The sequence below is a fragment of the Sinocyclocheilus grahami genome, unplaced genomic scaffold (assembly GCF_001515645.1).
Source record: "Sinocyclocheilus grahami isolate Dianchi unplaced genomic scaffold, SAMN03320097.WGS_v1.1 scaffold3.1, whole genome shotgun sequence".
NCBI classification, from domain to species: Eukaryota; Metazoa; Chordata; class Actinopteri; order Cypriniformes; family Cyprinidae; genus Sinocyclocheilus; species Sinocyclocheilus grahami.
The window spans coordinates 7,025,368-7,047,363 of NW_015505182.1; the positions used below are offsets into that span (position 1 = coordinate 7,025,368).

The window sequence follows — 21,996 nt, forward strand, 5'->3', positions numbered from 1 at the left end:
CACGCTCAGAACATATGCTTCTCAAAATTATAATTACATTCATTTGGACATGTCTAACGGACACTGTAATCTAACCTGGGTCTTGAGCTTTTCCATTAAACCCCTACAGTGAAAAGAAAATATTTGTATGTTCTGAAGTAAATTAGGGTTTGGAGAGTTAAAGATATATTCTTTTGTGTGCTATCTTTGGACAGACTAACACCGCCATCTAGCGACTGCTTTGTGAAATGATACATTATACTTCAATGAGCTTATAAATGTACAGTTTTACAACTAAATCTAGGCTACATAATCTTACATCTCATAAACAGACCTAGCAGTATATCGCACTTTGTCGTTCTCACCTGATGCTGATTACTCTCAGACTTTCAAAAGCCTTCATCACTTGAATTAAGATTATAATCATTTAATTTTAAAGCACAGCCACCACAAAATCAGACTGACTTTGATATCATTCTGAGGTTAAATACAGATTTAAAATCATAACAAGAAATAGTTTAATAGCTATGAAATCAAATCTTTGCATAGCTATGACAGGAAACACTGGCATCTAACAATGGCTTAGAAAAAAAACAAAACGGATAATCTTAAAAAAAAATAAAGCATTTACATAAACCTATCAAATAGGAAATAAAACAGTTATCGAAATATGTCCTAAACTCCTCAAACATTGGTGTTTCATATTTTAGAGTAGGGCTGGGCGATATGGGCAAAAAAATGATCACGATAATTTTTTTCATATCAGTCGATATCGATAATTATCACGATAAATGTCAAATCTTTATTTCGTTCCAGTTTAAAGCCAGATTTTTGCTCCAAAGTGAAAGTTGTAGAAACCAGACCATTAATTTTCCTTAACAAAATAATTATGATAGGATATAGTGATAGGAGATGCTCCACAGCACAATGGTGATGAAAGCGAGTGTCAGACTCCACAACAACACTTTTGAGAACATAGCGGTATAACAGTGGATAGTTGAAGCTCTGCTATTGGAGTCATAATAGAGATGATGATGTTTCCATTGGTGATGGTGGCAGTTTAGGTGGTCTCTATCAGGGTCTGTGCAGCTGAGGATGATCATGGGAACTCCAGCCACCAGGGTGGAGCACATAATGGATGTATATGAGAGTGGGTCACACACTGCAGCTTTATCATTCATATTCTGCAGCAAAAGAAGAAAAGAATAATGTTAACTTCAGCGTCAATCTTGAGACGTCCTGGAACGAGTGATTTAAGGCATTGACTCTCAACCGATGGGTCGTGACAAAAAGCACAAAAAAAGCTTCACAAATGGGGAAAGAACTGCTAAAATGTAACTGATATTTAAAATATGTACGTAACCGTATCTAACGATCTTTCTTCTTCTCTTCTATCTTCCCGTTGCTCTTTCTAGCATTCTGTTTGTGCCTTGACTTCCGTTTACAATGGACTTTATTTTCCCCCAAGTTGTCCTACTGTACGTAAACATTTCTTCTCCAGAATTTTCACATGTAAGAATAAATAGTAATTAATAATGGAAATCTGATAAAAAGGGTAGTGTTTTTGTTCTTTTTTTTGGTAAAGATTAAACTTCTTTTGAAAGTCCTATATAATGATTTAATTTAAATAAAAGTTCATTCACTAGATAAAGCTCTGCCAGCTGTGGTTTTTATTTCAAGTGTACTTATTTTTGGAGGTTAACAAGTTCACATCAGTGGCTGAATAATTAATTTAATATCCAATCGCAGTAATTAAATACACATTTAAGGGCTTGCTGTAGGGCATCAACTGGAACATTTTCTGATTTTAGCGTATTGTACTCTGGCTGATTTCGGCTATCCATTACCTGGAGAGGTCTGTAAGAACATTAACTAACTTAATTATTTAAGAACATCAAGATTAATTTCTTTTCTGAGATCAAATCGCAGGAAGACGAGGTTCCAACCAACGGTGCTCCTCTGTTGCTGGATTAAACAAGTAACTCTGTCCTGCTGAAAGACATCAGAAAATCATCTCTGGTCAATTAATCATCACGCTCAGAACATATGCTTCTCAAAATTATAATTACATTCATTTGGACATGTCTAACGGACACTGTAATCTAACCTGGGTCTTGAGCTTTTCCATTAAACCCCTACAGTGAAAAGAAAATATTTGTATGTTCTGAAGTAAATTAGGGTTTGGAGAGTTAAAGATATATTCTTTTGTGTGCTATCTTTGGACAGACTAACACCGCCATCTAGCGACTGCTTTGTGAAATGATACATTATACTTCAATGAGCTTATAAATGTACAGTTTTACAACTAAATCTAGGCTACATAATCTTACATCTCATAAACAGACCTAGCAGTATATCGCACTTTGTCGTTCTCACCTGATGCTGATTACTCTCAGACTTTCAAAAGCCTTCATCACTTGAATTAAGATTATAATCATTTAATTTTAAAGCACAGCCACCACAAAATCAGACTGACTTTGATATCATTCTGAGGTTAAATACAGATTTAAAATCATAACAAGAAATAGTTTAATAGCTATGAAATCAAATCTTTGCATAGCTATGACAGGAAACACTGGCATCTAACAATGGCTTAGAAAAAAAACAAAACGGATAATCTTAAAAAAAAATAAAGCATTTACATAAACCTATCAAATAGGAAATAAAACAGTTATCGAAATATGTCCTAAACTCCTCAAACATTGGTGTTTCATATTTTAGAGTAGGGCTGGGCGATATGGGCAAAAAAATGATCACGATAATTTTTTTCATATCAGTCGATATCGATAATTATCACGATAAATGTCAAATCTTTATTTCGTTCCAGTTTAAAGCCAGATTTTTGCTCCAAAGTGAAAGTTGTAGAAACCAGACCATTAATTTTCCTTAACAAAATAATTATGATAGGATATAGTGATAGGAGATGCTCCACAGCACAATGGTGATGAAAGCGAGTGTCAGACTCCACAACAACACTTTTGAGAACATAGCGGTATAACAGTGGATAGTTGAAGCTCTGCTATTGGAGTCATAATAGAGATGATGATGTTTCCATTGGTGATGGTGGCAGTTTAGGTGGTCTCTATCAGGGTCTGTGCAGCTGAGGATGATCATGGGAACTCCAGCCACCAGGGTGGAGCACATAATGGATGTATATGAGAGTGGGTCACACACTGCAGCTTTATCATTCATATTCTGCAGCAAAAGAAGAAAAGAATAATGTTAACTTCAGCGTCAATCTTGAGACGTCCTGGAACGAGTGATTTAAGGCATTGACTCTCAACCGATGGGTCGTGACAATACAAAATGCAGTGTAATATAATTATGCAGCAAAATAAATAGGCATTTTTTATTTCTTGTGTTTACCTTTTGCTGTGGTTTATGTATTTACAAAATTGTCAATGCCTATCATTTAAATGTTCATATCATTTTGCTTATGAAGTTCATAATTGTATTAAATTAAAAAGGACATTTTAAGGATATGTTTGTTTACTTGTATATAATGAAATGGTGCAATGCACAGTTTGATGCATTTCAAAAATGTTATATAGGCATTTTGTTTATTTTGTACAATGTATTTTTCTACATTCAAAAATGTTTTAATGTTTGACATTTTACTTTTATGCATTACAATTTTGTAGTAAATGCAAAAAAATATCCAAAATCTTTTAAGGACATTTTTGTTTACTTTTGTACAATACAATTTTGTAATAAATTAATACTTTTTTGTTTGTTTACTCCAGAACAATAGCTATTTGTAATACATGTTTTATGGACATTTTTATTAACTTTATATCTGGTGTAAAATCTGGGCCCCAGTTGTTAAACAGTGGCTTACACTTTAAAGCAGGGGTGGACAAACTTGGCCCTTCCAGGTCACTTTCCTGTTTTCCTGTGAGTTTAGCTCCAACTCTAATCAAACACACCTGAACCAGCTAATCATTGTCTTCAAGACTACTAGAAAGCTACATGCAGGTGAGTTTTATCAGGGTTGGATCAAATCTCTGCAGGAAAGTGGCCTGGAAGGGCCAAGTTTGCCCATCACTGCTTTAAAGCTTCAAGCATTAATAAGTTAGTTTTATCTAAATGCTTATCTTAGTTTAGTAGCATAACATGCCTGACCTGAACTTGTACAGTGAGGTCAGTCTGTTGGTTAGTTCTGTCCACATCCTGGACAAAATCCTGCTTTTCCTCCTAATCTAGTTCTGGGTTCTGAGAAAACCGGAATGATGTAACTTCAAAAGGTAATTACTGTGGTGGGCAATTGAAATAATCGTTTAAAATTATGTTTTGAGTATAATGGACCATTTATGAGCATCTAAGTTGGAATGATCCATATGATCTCACCTCTGACTGGATCAATGGTGAAACCCGAGTCTCCTCCAGAAATGCCTGAGATGAGCAGCTGGAGGGATTTAAAGGGCCAGTCTCGATCAACTGCGTTCACCACACCTACTATGTTCCACGATGGGCATCTAACCGGCCCTCCCTCCAGGACCGTGTCTGGTGACCCCTGCACTAAAGGCTCAGACCAAGTGGACAGTCTGGGTTAATGATCTCTCAGTTTCCAAATCCAGATTATATGCTGTCCTGACGACACCATCATCTAACCATTAAACCAAAAAGAATAAAAAAAGTGTGTTGTTCTTAGCAGGTCACAAGTGTCTTAAGATGTGTTTGACATTTCAGTCACAAGAGGGAGACCGATCTTCTCCTTACCTTGTCCTGTTGTGGAAGGTGGATATGATCTCACAGACATGTAGAAGACTGAGGAAGTGTTTGGATTGGCTTGAACAGATACCACGAAACCGTCAGACCCTTGGTTCTCAAAGACGGACACATTCTGGATGGAAAAATTGTCGGAAAAGTATGATACTGTTATTTAAATTGATTTGAATCAGTAGTCCAATAGAAATGTCTTCTAGATATTGCCATTAATGCGCTTTTTATGCATTGAAAGAAACTTACAGGAAGTCAAAGGAATACCCTCACGACCTCCACACCACTGCAGTTCAATCCTGCTCTGTCCTTCACTACCACAGATATGGAAAACTTGAAAAAAAAAATGTTTAGGCCTATCTTAGAAAACTCACGTGGCAGTACGTTACATTTTTTTAAAAATATTGCACTATACATCATTAAATATTAAATACAAATACTACCAAATATTATATTTAATTGATGATATACTGATAAAACCTATTGCTGGATAAAGAGAATTCAAGGATAAGAAGAAGACACAACAAACACTGGTAGCCCATATATATCTGTTTAGAAAGTGCAGGTAAAGCTGAAATGAATTTCTTTCTTGGTGAACTCGGAGATCGCAAAATATTTGTTGATTGCTCAGAAGTGTGAATCACTAGCAGTACAAATGTGTCAAATTATGAAGTAGTTTAAGAGCCAATCTGGTCAAGTCAAACTTTGAAAACTGATTGTAGACGTGTAGATTACTGTCATCATGAACACCCACAGATAAATCTAAACTGTATTTGTTGGGTTGGTTCTGTTTGGTGAAGGCAAATAAAGAATGAATCTTGAAGACATGCCCAGGTTACTGACAGAACGTGTGCTTACCACAGTAACCTCGTACATTAAAGTGTAATGCTTCAGGGAAATCTCTTGAACGGCCTGGGTGAAGTGGCCATCATTAAACACAATGGGTGGAATTGCATGTATAGTTAACAGCTCACACTTTTTCCTATATGTAAATTGGATTGCCACGTTTCAGCTTTGTATCACAAAAGGATCAGTGTTATTGTCCAGTCATGTTTTTGTGTGAGCCTTATAGTCCACACACCTCTAATCTAATCTAATGTGTCACAGATTAGGATGGGAGAAAAATAAAGCATGGAGACATGAATGGAAATGGGAAGATTTTACTCTAATTACAATAAACACCAGGACAGTGCCATCAAACCCATGTGTAGGCCTTGAGGGAATTTCAATGCACTAAGAAAATAGTCTTTCTTTAGCTCAGTTCATTTCTGAAACATTCGTGCTTTGTTTAATGGCTCTTGAATGAATAATGTTTAAGTCTGTTTATCATACAAAGAACCGATTCTCAAAATGAATCGGAAGTGGCAGCGTTTTCTCCGACCGCCAGAGGGCGCTGCTCAACGCGCCGCGAATCTCACGTGGCCACACGTTGAACTTTATCAGGTAACATTTAATATTGATAACAGGTAAATAAATGAATGCAATTCCGCATCTGGAACAGCGGTGTATCTTATTAAATCTTAAAATAAAGATGGGAGAAATAAATTCGGATTCTCACATGAGCAAATTTGGACGAAGAGGTAAATGTAGTCGTAGATTAAAGCTGTTTTCTAATGATGCAAACAATGCTGGTACACTGTATACATTCAGTTTTAAGCACACATTTTACTATTATTGACAAATGAACATCAAGGCATTGGTTTACTTGTGGCTGTTGTATTGTGCACCCTTCAACATTTGACACGTTTTACAGACACTTCGATGCTGGTTTCTCCGCCTTTATCATTAATATGCAAGAACAGCAATTAAAAGAACGTAGAACATGAAACTACATAATTATTTGATCATATAGAGTCGTAAATAATAGCTACTATTTATTTATAATACGTTATTATTTACCGTTTCTATGTACCAAATGATTTATATTTCCATTGTATTACTGTGAAGCTGCTTTAAAAATCTGCATTGTATAAAGCACTATAGAAATAATGGTGACTTGACTTTAGTGTTTAAATGATCGATAGATAGATTACAGACAGTTAAAACGTGATTATCATTTTATCATCAGGTACTTTGGTAGTTTTGAATATACTCATAATTTGAGATTGAGGAGCGCTCAGATTTCAGTCAAACTGTGATTGGCTCCTGCTAAAATGATTTGATTGGATGGCGCCGCGATGCAGCGCTGTGATTGGCTGAGACGCGCACGCTGGAATGACAGAGACGCACATATGCGCTCGTCTGCAGTGAGGGGGTTATGATCTGGAGTTTGAGTCACAAGAGCCACATCTGCACAGTCTGGATTGTACTGAAGTCTCCCCCCCTCACAACAAATGTAAGTGCAAGTCTTGATTCTACATTTGATCCCCTTCATGCATGATTTTTATCTGATAAAAGTTACTCATGTATTATTCGAATACAAAAAAGCAACTAATTTATGTTGTTTTATTTTACTTTTGCAAAACATGTTTCATAAAACATTTATTTCTATTTCAGGAGTATCTAAATTACTGGATTTGACTGTCATCATTCCAGAATCATGGTAAGCATGGCTCCAAATCATCATCTTGCCACACTCATTAGGGCTTTGTATTATTAATAACCATAGATTGTTTACTCAGTAAAACTGCACTGATTGGACATCACTTTACATTATGTGCCGAAAGGATTAGTTACTGTGAAGAAATGTCCGTTGCTGAAATTTCAGCATATGGGATGACATCTGTAGCCCATGCAAATCTGTGCATAGAAATAATGGCAGTCACTCAAGCCTGTGTGTATGCTGCTATTGCTGCAAGCATGTGATTATTATGTTTATTTAGATACAGATTTCATCAAATATGTTTAAAGAAAAACACATGCCAGTTCTTTATCTGTCAAAACGGCAGAAAAGTTTCCCAAAAGTGGAAGATTTTTGTGTTCAAACAATCATGCGTAATTAAGATATTAAGATATTTAGACAAATGAAACTGGATTAGGCTCTTTGCATTATTGTGCTGTTTTTGTTTGTGATGAAAATTAAAATATTAAAATGGTTCATTTCTCAATTGCAAACTACTAAAATATCAAGCATGGCAGTAGCATTGTTTTTGAGTTAAGAATAAGGACTAGCTTGTTGCTTATAGTGAACACAGAGACTGTTAATCTTAGACTCATGAGATCATATTTTCCTGGTTTTCTTTGATGTAACCAAGTATTTGATTGAGATTTTTCTAGATTTGAATGTCTATGAACCAGCTTCACTCTTAAATGCAATAAGTAGTTTGTATTGGAATTGCTATTTGAATTGATTTATTTCAAATGAGTAAGCTATTGCTCTTCCATTTTTTGATTATGATTTGTGTGTATTTTTGTGTACATGCATCTGACAGCATGGATAGAAGGTGTGGTAATTACTCTATTGAAAACAAGTGTTTCAGGTGTGGTTAGTAACAGGTTTATTCTAACTGATTTTGATGTGAAGGTAGTAGTCATCCATCCTTTTGATAGCAGGGCGTGAGTGTGTCCACATGATGTGCATTCATCGGTTGTTCGGTTGCCCTCTACCTAGAATAGAGTGGTTTTTCAGCTCCTCCAGACAAATAGAGCCATGCCCTCTCTAACAGAGCTCATGCAGGTCCAAGCCTGTCTAAGGAGCACGATTAGTCAATATAAGGAAAACAAAATCAAAGGGAGGGTGACCCAAATTGTATATACTGTAGATGTTTTTTTTTATATTTGGTAATTATTGCTTAATCTTAATTAATATTAATATGTATAACAAGACAAAGAGCATTTTTCAAATGTATTAAGCTTATATATATATATATATATATATATATATATATATATATATATAATAAAAATGTTCAAATGTATTGCAAATTAATTTACTTTTTATTATGAAATTTTATATAATAATTATATATAACAGTTTTGTGAGATGTTTAATGATATATTTTTAATTCTATTTAATGCTATTTTTTAATTCTATTTAGTTCTTTATTTTAATTCTATTATTTCTATCTAAATTCTATTATTTTATTATTGAAATATATGTATTACAAAGACTTTTACCATAAAATTGTTATAAAATCTGCATTTTTCAAATGTAGTACCACTGTGTGTTTTATAATCTGAGATTTTGCACCCAGTAGTCTTACCTGTCTTTCTGTCTTTTTGCAGTTGTGTCTGCAGGAATCAGGTGACTGTCTGCGGGAACAGATGCGTTATATGATGCGATCCCTGCAGGATCTGAAGCATTTGCGGCAGAGCTGCGCAGCGCCCCCTGTCGGTCCTCCAGTGAGGTTACGTGCTTGTAAGCAGTTGATAGCCCAACGGGAACGGCGAGCACGGTTGAGGATCAGCGATGCCAGTGAGGCGAGCAGTTATGACTCTGCCTGTTGTCTGTCTAGCTCTTTGGAAGAGGAGGACTCTGCGGGCAGCCCGTCGGCTGTTAGCTCACCGAGCAGCGAGCGGAGTCTGGAGTTTGATTCGGGTTACTCTGAGGCCTCCTGGCAGGATGAAGGAGTGGTGTTACGGCGCACTAAAAACATCCGAGTATCTTCTTCTGCGTGTCTTCGCACCAACCAGCCTCCCAACACCCGAGTGCGTCCTAAGTCCAGCTCTGACGCTTGCCTGGAAAGTTGGACATCGTTTGAGACCGCAAGTGATCCTAACGACTGGACTACTTCACTACTGACGCGTGGACGTAACCGGCAGCCGCTAGTGCTGGGAGACAACAGTTTTGCTGATCTCATTCAGAACTGGATGGACATACCAGAATGCCCGGAACAGACGGAACAAAAGCACAGTTCTGGACACAGTTTCGCTAAAGACTTCTTGGTAAATGTCAAGCGGAGAATAGCTGGGATTTCACGGAGCGCTGATGGGAGAAGAAAGTCGTCAGATGTTACAAAACTGAGCAAATCAATTGTGGCTCCCAAACGATTTTCTTGCCAGGTTGACGTACAGCACAAAACGCCGTTCTTCTATAAATCCCACACGGGTCTGAACGAACTGGACGCAGATTTCTACCAGTTTACGGCATTAATGAAATCTGGAAGCAGAATGCCCATTGTCTGTAATGACGTTATTGGGTACATATGATTATGTTTGTGTCATTATGAACTCTGAATGAGTGGACAATATCTCCAGGAGAGACTAATTGTTTTTTTTTTTAAGAAAAGCTTTGTCCGTAATTCTGTGTAAAATGCACAAAAAAATAAAAACATGAAAAATTCATATTGGTCATTGCATTGCTTTTAGTGGCAGCCTAACTGATTTCAGTGAATGAGTGGAAATTCATGCAACTAAAAACATTTTTTAAGAGACCATGTTCGCTCAGGCTGTCATTATCACAAAACCCAGACAGGGTGAACATGGCCCAGACATGAAGAGAAGGGGTCCTTTATCACCATGAAAGGGTTTATTTTGTGATAATGACAGGTTTAATGTACATTACCAAGCTGTTTTTATACACAAACACACTACTGGGGTCAGTAAGCTTCTTAAGGACACATTAAACTGATCAAAAGTGATAGTAAAAACATTTATCAAGTTACAAATTATTTCTATTTTTCAACATTCTTAATCAAAGAGTTTGAAAAAATGTATCACGGGTTCCACAGAAATATTAAGCAGCACAGTGTGCTTAAATTGATAATAAAATTGACAATGATAAGATTTTTTTTTTGAGCAACAAATCAGCATATTAGAATGATTTCTGAAGGATTATGTGACACTGAAGACTAGAGTAATAACTTTGTGTCATGGGAATAAATTAATCTTAAAATATATTCAAATAGAAAACAGTTGTTTTAAATTGTAATAATATTTCACAGTATTACTGTTTTTACTTTACAAATAAATGCAGCCTTGATGAGCATAAGAGATTAGTTTTCAAAAGCATAAAAAATCTTACCATCTCCAAACTTTTGAACGGCGTGTATATTATTGTAAGCATTAAAAAATTATATTCTAAGCACGTTTTTGAATGTGCTGTGTCTGTACTTGTCCAGTTACATCCTCAAACCAGTTTATGTTATTATAAACAGCTGAAATTATTTTTAGCAGCTTACAGCACTGGACAGGAACGCGGTGTTCCTTGGAATACAAGTTCTTGCTTTTTGGCGTCTCTGGAGGGGGAAATGAAGTTGAGCAGAAAGCTCTTTAGTGATGGCAGAGAGCTGAGAGCTCAACTCAGATATCTCAGGTGGCCCCGGCAGTGTGTGTTAAATGAGGTAACTCTGCTTGCGTCCCTTTACGACCGCATGGGGGAAAATTTGCAGCAGCTGGATAGAGGGTGAGGACGTTGACTTTAGCTTCATTAAGTATTAAAGTGCCTCAGTTAGCATACTAATGCATCCTGCAACTTGTGCAAGCTCATATGGCTATGTCTGCTTAAGACTTATTAATCGTTTTCGGGGTGTCTTGCAGTCACAGACTGTGACCACAGAGTCATAAAAGAAAATAAAACACTACACACGGTGAAGGCCGCTCTCACCGTGTGATGTCAGAGTTAATGAATCAAGATAATAACAGGAATTAATGACAAATGCATAACGGCCTGCTGTACTGACCTCAGACCAGCCAAGCAGACATACTGTAAGAGGAGAGAGAAATACTCAGTATGTTGTTTATCTTGGCCTTCGTGTGGAAAAAGTGAATTATAGCGCCAGTAAAATCAGGCCTTATCCCTAAACAGTCTTAAGTTACCATGCTTATAAAAAACACTTTATATTTAAGGCTTTTTCTTTTTCCATTGAAGTTACATGGAACAGATGGACCGAGTTGTTGGTGTGCAAGTGGAAACAGGGGATTGCACTTAGCGCTTAGAGAGGAATACATAACGACCAACGTGTGCCCGTCAGATGTTTTCAAAATATCCAGGAGCCTCGTGTCTCACTCCTTGGGGAGAATTTTGGCAATGTGACTTCAAAATACGTCCAAAATGATTCAAATAACTTAAGAGAAAAACAAAAGACTCATAATAGAGCCAGGACAACTTGAGTATTTCATGTTTATGCATGGAAAAAGCAGCAGTGTTTATATAATATTCATTGCCACAAGAAGCACTATAGTGGAGATTAGTATAAAAATATTCTTTTAAATCAGCTGTTGTGGTTTGCAGCAGTTTGAAGTAGTGTTGGGCGATATGCTCTACCGTCATATCGTTCTATTGTCAGTCTGTGAGATCGCCAATACACCATATCATCATGATAATTTATTTAATTATTTACTTTGTTTCATAGCCGGAGAGTGAACCAACAGGGTAAGGCTAAAAGCAGCCTATAGTGTAATCTATTAACTACATATGATATCTTTTTAGTTAAGTAGCATATGGATGTCATGTCATAAATGATTTATAATATGGCTGATTTTGTATCTAACATGATCATTATTTAATAAAAACATTGTAAGTTACTAATTATAATGCTTACATTTCCTCACAGCTACAGAAAACGAGCAAAGAGCATTTACATGATCAAAGAACATCACTGACTTCAGTCTAGCACGAGTTTATGCACTTTAAAAAACACTCCCATTATAATCAGTGCAGTTATTTCTTATACTTCATATACTTACATTGCACATACATCTGCATTTAATGATGTGTTTGTTAATGATGTGAGAATTGGCGAGAGAGCAGAATTCAGTCAGCGGTGTTTCAGCAATGACTGATCTAAACGCCTCTGACTGGCCATTGCATTCTAATCTAACAGAATCGTGTGTGATTGGTTATAATGCAACATAATGCATTTTTTTATAATGCAAAAAAAAAGAGTGAAAGGAAATGTGATGGGACAAATGTATTAATATTAATTAGATAATAATACTAGCCTAAAAATATGAATTGTCTTGCTATCGTCAAAGGCAAAAGCCACAGGTGATATCTCTGACTATCGTCGATACACGATACTCATCTATCGGCACAACCCTAGTTTGAAGTGCAAGTAAATCTTGCATAGCTGTTTAAATGATTAGCTAACTACTTGAATTATAACACATCTGGTTTAACTGACCCCTTAAGTACTAAGGTAAACTATGCGTGTCTTTTATATACAACTGTTCTGCATGCTTGCGATGTATTCGCCAGCATTTGCACACTTGTCTACTGCTTGTTTCTGACAGAGTCTTAAGTTGTCACCACATTTATTTAGTTGTAAAGACTGAAATGTGAAATGTTGGTATTGTAAGATTCCTCACATGCATGGAAGCTCCATCCGCTGGTGGTGTTTGTGTTTGAAAGCTGTAGTGCAAAAGCAAGCTTTGAATGTGTGCCAGCCTTTACAACATGTAAGTGTGTGTGGAGTGTGTTAATTAACGTAAACGTGTAAGTGTGTGAGGGGCCAGATGTCAGTGCTTTCAGACTGTGTGCTGTGGGGGCAGCCATTCAACCAGTCAACCCAGACCAGATGCACAGAGACACAATCATCACCTCTGTCTGTGTTTGCAAACACTGTTGAGAAGCTCCCAGTTCCTTCTCAAATACATCTTAAATTAACAACAGCACATGACTGCCACTGTCACTGTGGGTTAACCACAATATGATTTCATAATAAAACATTTGGGGTGCAACATCTGCTCCTTTTCCAGTTTGTAAACATGCTTTGAATTCTCAGCGCAGATTGGGAGGTGTTGTTCTAATTGGACACACTGTAAGCATCTACAATGGAAACGTAGGCTGACTCTGGTCTGGTGGTCATATACATTACAGATGTCAGCTATTATCAGTCACTTCTCTTTTTTAGGATTTGGTTTTTTAGCATTTAACCTATCTTGTTACTGTTTATTATTTCACTTATGTTTCTCTTTCACTACATCAGAATGTGAACTCTGCTATATTAACCATTGTGCAAGAGAGCAGATCTTCTGTGGAAATGTATGTGTGTGAGTAGCAGAAGCCTTCAGGCTGTTCCCCATTACAAATCCAGAATCCGTGGAGTCACGTTCACTGCTACAGAATCAGACGTGATCTGAATTTGCTGTGGTTTAAAGGACTTGTGGAAAAAGGGGGAGAAAAGAGACAACTTTGGCCTACATATGCACAGACAGACCTAATTTACAAAGAATAGAAAAACACATGTGCACCTCTGGACACAGTTCACGCTACTTCTATCACTGGGTTTCGTTGTTGTTTATAAGTTTTGTGAATGTTCTTGATGTCATTCTGGATTTTTATAAAACCATAAAACTGAACTAAATTACATTGTAAAATTGGTTCTATGTCAGATGTTAATTCTATTATTATTATTTTCTACATTAGCTACTATAAGAAGGACAAATGGGATCCCTTCAAAGTCAGAATGTAACTGAAGTAGTTCCATTTCTTTGATATCCGAGTAAAATCGACTCTCAAAAAGAGAAAAGAATGTAGCCTGGAGATTTGGTTCTAGTCATCGGTTTTTGATTTATTGGTTGGGCAGATCTGAATGTGAGCTTGATTGTAAAAATTGAGCAGGTTTTCTAAAATGATTGGGGAAGTCGATAATTTTATTGGAATATCAAGTTATATATATGTATAAAAAAAATACATGGATTAATCGTTCACAATAAGTTCATCAATAACATGCATTTAGAAAATAGATACATTTCCATTTCTTGCTGACTTTAATATTTCAATTCTCAATTCTCCCAGTTTCTCTTTCCTGAGATTCTGAGATGTTTCTCAAAATGAAAAATGATATTTAGGGCAAGATGTATTTTACCTGATTTAGGTAAACATAACAAGCGTTTAGTTTGTGACACTCAGAGCTTTTATCTGATGCAAGAAAAGCCACTCAATATCTAAATATTTCACTGTAGTGCTGTGAACGGAGCTGTGTCACATGTGCTTCAGGTCAGAGGTGAGATTGTGTTTGTTTGAAAGTTTATGCGTCTTTAAAGCCACAATAAGCAGAAGGTGCCACTGTGGACACATACAGGGAATACTCCACATTCCTCCATGTCTTTGCTATAAAGATCAGTATATGTGTGTTTGTTCTGAATAGCCAAATAAAAGCCTTTAGTTTCATGACAGATTCGTTTGCGCTTTGGCTGACCGTTGTGTTTACACCAACAACAACACGTATCACATAGACTACAGCTTTTATGTAGAGCTTTTCTGACAAAAAATTATGATTTAAAATGCACTTTAAAAAAATCCAGGTTTGCTTGTTTGCCACTATATACTGTATATTAATATGGCTAAAAATACTACTACGGGATATACTACTTAATATTATTTTATTTTTATTATTGCTAAATAAAAATATAAAATTACTAAATAAAATGAGAAATATTACTATTGTAATATTTTGCTGTCTTAATATCTTTATTTTCAAATGTTTATTATTTTAAAGAAAACCGCAGGGATTCCTTAAAGCTTCTCTTTTGTCTATAAGCGCTTCTCAAGTTTGGAAAGATGGTTGGCACGTACCTTTGCGATTTGATAATTGGACGAAGCCATTTCAGTTTTATTTCAATTAATCCTGACTTTTGTGCATATTTTCACTAATTCAACACCTCTAAAGAGCTTGTGATGATGTTTACACAGATCAACATTATATACACTGATTATCAACATTATATAACAAAATATGACATTCAAAGCCGTCATTATTAAATCTGTCATTTTTTAAAATATAACAAATGGAAAGGCCTGGAAAAACTGTGAAGTGCCTAATAACATCCTTCCCATTTCATAATTCACAGGAGTTATCAGCATATGAAAGCCAGTCGCATTTGACGTGTTAAGCTTTCCACTTGCATAATATGCTATTATGTGATCACATTCATTCATATTCATTTGGACGTGAAGAATCAAGAGGTCTTATGAACAACTAGAGTCACCACAATGTGGGCCATGACCTCTGTTGACCCACAACTCCTTTCTTCGGCAAAAAACTGGTGCTCTCAGAGCCTGACTGATGTCTGAAACACAGGAAATGGTTTGGAATGGAGGAGTGGATGTTCTTCTGGCCTCGCTACAGTTGGAATGGGACTCATAGTGATAAGGACACACATACACACACTGTCTTTATTTGTTTCTCTCTCACACACACACACACACACACACACACACACACACAAAGCCGGTTCTGTTGAGCACTGTGGCTGGCTGCAGGGGTGTAAAGTGCAGATGAACAGTGTGCGACCGCCGGTGGCGACCATGATGTCACCCTGTGTGGTCACATAAAGACTGGCTTTGGGAGACAGGAAGCTGAGGTCAGAGCCCCGACCCTGATGCGGAGCGATGCTGTGGCAGACAGTAGAATAGACACGTCAAGTGGTGTCCCACTGCAGAAGAGACTGACTCAGTATGTTACAGCACGAATGAGAGAGAGGAAGAGTTTGTGGGTGTGTGTTTGTGTCTTCTTGGATTTCCTATGTGTGTCTGAATATTCCATTCAAATGAGAACTATTTTATCAGTCTGTTGCTCTTATACATTTTAAAAAGAATTCAATTCAAGCTTCAATGGACAGCACCTGAGACGTTGTTGATCATTTCTAAAGACACATGATGTTATTGGCTGATATTAGAGCTTTTTTATTTCTTCTATCTGTATTTAATTGTACATGCTCATTTCCCTTGTTCTTAGGTTTAGATTGCTTTGCAGTCATGTAACGCTCATTTAAAGTTATTCTTTAAAAGCACGAATAATTTAATCACACGGTTAAACGTAATCTTTAGCAAATCTCCAATCTGATACTGTACATTGTAATACTGTGGTGCTTAGAATGTTGCAATAAAAAAAGATTGATTTTAGTTTTTAGTATTTTATTTTCATTTTTAGACAAAATAGCTACTGGTCATAACATCATTATTGAAGAAAATAAGAAAATAACTATTGGCTTATTGGTATCAGTCAGAATAATTTCTACATAAATTATGTTTGAAGTGATGCAATTATCATAAATGTTAATGGACAAGGCAATGGATTGCACAGTGTAAAACTGCATGTTTTAACAAAATGTTTTGAAAGTATTATCAATATAATGAATGTATAGTCACAACACTTATGTTAACATTGTCACTGCAAATTTTTATACAATATTTCCAACTCTTTATATTTCATTAATATCAACATGGTAACAAATTAATTATTAGTTGTATCTGTTAATTTTAGTTCATGTCTGGAGCATTCCTTTAAGTATCTCCTTATTGCGAAAGTGCATCTGCATTTTCCCCTTATTTATGGAAACAAGAGCTGCTTTTTCTGTGCCTGCCGCCATCTTAGTGGCACAAATGCTTAGAGTATTATAAGACCAAACCAGACATGACGGTTTGAATTTTGCCCTCTCAGACAACACCGTTGCGGCAATAGCATTCTCATTAAGCTGAACGCATGAAGATCATTGCTAAGCCTGAGTGATGATGTAATACTGTATTGATGCTCTCTTTGGGTTAAGCTCAATAGCTCTTGTATAAGAGCTGTCTGCTCGTCTGGATGGGTGGCAGTGGCCGAAGAGGAAGTCAGCGGGCAGTCTTGTGGCCGAGAGAGAGAAGGAATAGAGATAGAGATGGAGTAAAGGGGGAAAAGAGAGGAAGAAGGGTGTGAAGGGTCACATGGCACTGTATGACCTTGGTGTGGATAATGCTATTTTTCACAACCAAATCATTCACATTCTTCCCCTCATGTGCCCTTACATTTTTAAATATATTAAAAACAAAACATGATTTATTTTTATTTATTATTATTATTTTTTACAATTTTATTTATTTATGTTAAATTGCTTTTTATATATACTTTTTTTTAATTTAGTTTTTTTAGTAAACCGCTTTTAAATTCAAGACATAAGATCACTTTATTATGAAGTGGTGAAGTGAATAAAGGCCTCCTGTGGTGAATCGATGCGTTTTTGTAAGAAAAATATAAATATTTAAAATGTTATAAACTTTCCTCTCACTTCCACGGACTGTTCCGCTGACTACATGCAAGCCATTCCGGATGGATGACTTAGGACGTATGTGCAGCGCATGTGAGATATGCTAGACTCCCGAGTTTGTTTACAGGAGCAAAGGAAGCAAAGTTTCCTTCCTTTAGCAAAGGAAAACCTTTTTTCTTTACAAATCCTCGTTTTGTGCTTCTATTTCATGACCGGCATTTTGTTTTGCTGTCTCTGCGCTTCCGCGTGCGTTCCGCGTGCGTCCTGGAACAGACATAAGATCACTTTATTATGAAGTGGTGAAGTGAATAAAGGCCTCCTGTGGTGAATCGATGCGTTTTTGTAAGAAAAATATAAATATTTAAAATGTTATAAACTTTCCTCTCACTTCCACGGACTGTTCCGCTGACTACATGCAAGCCATTCCGGATGGGTATCAGATCAGCTTTGCGCAGGCCCCGGTGAGTCTCGTGGAAACCAACGTTTGTTTACAGGAGCAAAGGAAGCAAAGTTTCCTTCCTTTAGCAAAGGAAAAACTTTTTTCTTTACAAATCCTCGTTTTGTGCTTCTATTTCATGACCGGCATTTTGTTTTGCTGTCTCTCCGCTGCACTTCCGCGTGCGTTCCGCGTGCGTCCTGGAACAGCTTCCGCCTATGACAGTTACCGGAAGTGAGAGAAAAGCGTTTATAAAATTTTAAATATGGGCATTTTTCTTACAAAAATGCATCGATTCGCATTATGGATGGATGTGCTTTATTTGACTACTTTTGGACTGTTGAAAAAAACACCCACCTACTGCCATTGCTTGGAAGAGCAAGGATACATTTTAATATAACTCAGATTGGATTCGTCTGAAAGAAGAAAGTCATATACACTTAGGATAAGGGTAAGTAAAACATGGGCTAATTTTCATTTTTGGGTGAACTAACCCTTTAATGCTGTTATAAACATGTACTTTTTATTATTAAAAGTTTGAAAACCTCATTGAGTAATAATTTGCACTGTGGTGTTTATGCTTAGTGAGTTGAGAGGTGAGAGGGATAGATGGTGAGTATGAGCGGCCGTTTTCTTAAACCTGGACATCTACAACCTCAAACTTGCCTGTCAAACCAAAATACACACACATGAAAAACTGACCTGCCAGTTGAGTTAAACATTAAACTGTGCACATAAGCCCCACTGCCAAACACACGCACACACACACACACACACACACACACACACACACACACACACAGGTTTGTTTTTGTGAAAAGTGGGGACATCCCATAGGCGTAATGGTTTTTCTACTGTACAGACCGTATATTCTATTGCCCTACACCAACCCTACTCCTAAACCTACCCCTTACAGGAGACTTTGTGCTATTTCAGATTTTCAATACACTCCATTCTGTGTGCTTTATAAGCGTTTTGAAAAGTGGGGACATGGGGTAATGTCCTGAAAAGTCACCTTCTCCTTGTAATACCTATGTCATACCTTTGTCATTATACAAATTTATGTCCTCATTTGTCACAAAAATGCGCGCACACACACACACACGTTATGCACACTTATAGGTGAAGCTGAGAAAGAGATTGTGAGATTTAGTTCTGTTCCAAAACCTAGTAAGCTTGTCTAAATATTCAGCTAGCTTCTGAGGCAGCATAAAATCAGAAGCTCATAAGTGAAAAATGTAAGACCATAAATGACTGATTTGGAAAGCTCTACATAGAGTGCATACAGTGCTACAATGCTCTATTAATGTCTCATAAACAGTGAATTCCAGTAAAAGTTGGTGTTAGTTTATTGTTACGCTTACAGCTAAGCCAATAAGCACATACAGTAAATGCATAAAACATGCACTATTTCTATCGATACTTTGCAGGATTAAATACTCTAGAATATGTGAATAATCAACTCTCTTGGATGAACTGGTTTCACAGAGCTAGTTGCAATGCATTTTGGGATTGCATTATCACTTGATGTTATTGGCTAAAACGAGGAATCTTAGAAGGCAGAGCCTCATTAGATTTTGGAGTCTTCACACCTGAAAAAGATTATGGACTGTATTGATTTAAAGTTACTAATAAGCAGTTTCACAAATTTTGTATGTAATGTTGGTCTAATTGTACAACATATGTTGCATTTAAGTGTTTTCTTTGAAATTCTTTCAGTCAGGTTGGCCAGTATTTCAAGTCCTGCCAGAACAAACGGATAATCAAACAGAAAACACAACCGGTTTGGTAAGAGTAAATAACTGATATGTGTAAATCCTTTGCAGTCATTACATTTTCATTTTGCTGCTTCCACATAGGTTGACGCTTTTATAATGCATTAAACATTACACAAATCAACAGTAGGCTATAAACTTGCTTGATCGAAAACGTAAGTCATAATGAACCCTTTCTGGAAAAATGAAAGAATCCCTTGTGATTCAACTCCCTCTCTTTCTTCATTTCTCTTTTATAGTCTCTTAATGCAATAAGGCAGTTAAAACCGATTGAAAAAACAAGAATCACACGTTTACAATCTCCTTTAGTTGGACTCTAAGCAGTCATGTGGGGGAGTGTCTTGTGTCCCTGAATTACTCTTATCTAACAGAGCATCATTTGATTACATTATATAAAAAAGCGATATTAGCTAATCTAATCTGTGTTAGAATAAATTAGTCCTGTAGATTTCACACAATATCCTCTGTTTTACCTGTTCTATCCTTTTCAGGGCTTGACCCTATTCGGGTGTATTCCTGACAGGTAGGCCTTAGGTAGGTGACATTTTAGACCTAATATTAGCATGTAAACCCAATTATCACAAACCAGTCTACAAGGGCAATGTCACACCTGAGGGAGTACAGTCACGTTATGACATGTGTGTTAGCAGGATGTGAGATGGGGTCATGTCAGTGATGACCATGCTGGCCTTCTCTTCTTTTCATTGGGCACGTGGGTAGCCGTAGGGCAGACGACATCAATAGCTCTAAACATCTGACAGCACAGCCTGACCACTGTCTGCCTAATTAGCCTGACCAGTGATCTGACCCTGCACTGCCCCTGCTGAGAGCCCGTCAGCCATTACTGCATGACACCAACCACACACACACACACACACACACACAAGGTGATATTTTGAATGGTTCAGTGTGTTTTCATAAAGCTGACTTGTTTTACTAAATTCAGTTTTCTTTTGCAACACACTATATCCTCAAATATAAGCTATATATACGCAAACACAAATGGTGCAAATTAACACAATAGACAAAATATTGTTTTTATGGCTAGTACAAACAAGTAAAATATGGATTTGGCAATAGACAAAATAATTAATTGCAGTTAGTTGACCATCATCACCTCTGACATGTTTTCACTGGTATGTGGACTTGTGTTTGTGGATGTTGTTTTTTTACCTCATCAGAGCACAAGCCGAGAAGGCTTTCCACAACTTGACAGTCATACACGTGATACGATAATTATCTTAGTGTTTAACAGCGATACAAGCATGATTTCTTGTTCAGTTCAGTTTATCAAACCCATTACTGAAAAAGTATGTTTTACATTTATGCTGTATGGTAAATTTCTCTTTCCTGGGAATTCTTATTCAGGTCAACCACTGCATGACTTGAGATACACATCTCAGCCAGACACCTGTGATGAGTAAACACTGATTTAAGTTATGTTGACTGAGAGATTCTTGGCTTGTATTTCAGGAAATATGTCGCTCTGCCGTGTTTATTAATGTGTTACTTACATATAAGAAAGTGATACACATTAATTATTTCCAAAATCTTTAACTTAATTATTAAGCTTTGATGTGTAACTCATCCTTCACTGTCTGTGCAACAGAAATCAAGTGGTTTGATTTGGAGAAAGTACTATTAATATTCAAAGCGATCAGGCTAACAATAAATCAAGTGCAGGAGGGACCTGAGCCATATCTACAGACTAGAATGTCTGAAATTAGTACTAGTGGGATGACTTTCAAATCTGTTGAATTGTCAAACAGGGACTGGCAGGTCTCACGTTATTTATTATCAGCCTGAATTTATTTGCTGACACCTGTAGGCTGTTCAGTGCCATGGACAATTACAGGTGTTGATTGGATTTGGCCATACCAGTTTATGCTTGTTCCCAGTGTCTTAAACAAGATGGGACAAGTGTTATTGCATGATGTAGCTGTTAAATAGTGCATTTTTGCTCTTTTATAATCAGCTTCAGATATGCTTTCTCAAAATATGCACATACTTTTTTTTTGTTTTTTCTTTGATACTAATCATTGTCAGTCCAGCATCTCATTGTAGCTTGTGTTGGAGAGATTTCTCTTTCAAAGTATTGATAAAGTTTGAACTAAATTGCTGCAAACTGATGGCTACATGTATACATTTGATCCAAAACAATACAACGGCATAATACACCCCAATTTAAACAATCTGACTTCCTTTATTCATCAAAGTAGTTCTGAATAATGCCAGAAT

At 36.6% G+C, this 21,996-nt stretch overlaps 1 protein-coding gene and 1 long non-coding RNA gene across 2 annotated transcripts; one reads left to right on the forward strand and one right to left on the reverse strand.

Annotated features, from left to right (window-relative positions):
- Positions 1 to 2,837: 2,837 nt before the first annotated feature.
- LOC107582123 (uncharacterized) lies at positions 2,838 to 4,942 on the reverse strand. The gene is made up of 3 exons (XR_001608909.1): positions 4,327 to 4,942; positions 4,102 to 4,191; positions 2,838 to 3,174 (listed from the first exon to the last, which is right to left on the reverse strand). It is a non-coding gene; the product is annotated as an uncharacterized lncRNA (long non-coding RNA).
- A 1,125-nt stretch (positions 4,943 to 6,067) lies between these two features.
- inka1a (inka box actin regulator 1a) lies at positions 6,068 to 9,889 on the forward strand. Its single transcript, XM_016267864.1, has 4 exons — positions 6,068 to 6,141; positions 6,767 to 7,033; positions 7,195 to 7,240; positions 8,863 to 9,889. The coding sequence occupies exons 3-4, from the start codon at positions 7,238 to 7,240 to the stop codon at positions 9,784 to 9,786; spliced, it is 927 nt and encodes a 308-aa protein (XP_016123350.1). The 5' UTR covers positions 6,068 to 6,141; positions 6,767 to 7,033; positions 7,195 to 7,237; the 3' UTR covers positions 9,787 to 9,889.
- Positions 9,890 to 21,996: the final 12,107 nt, after the last annotated feature.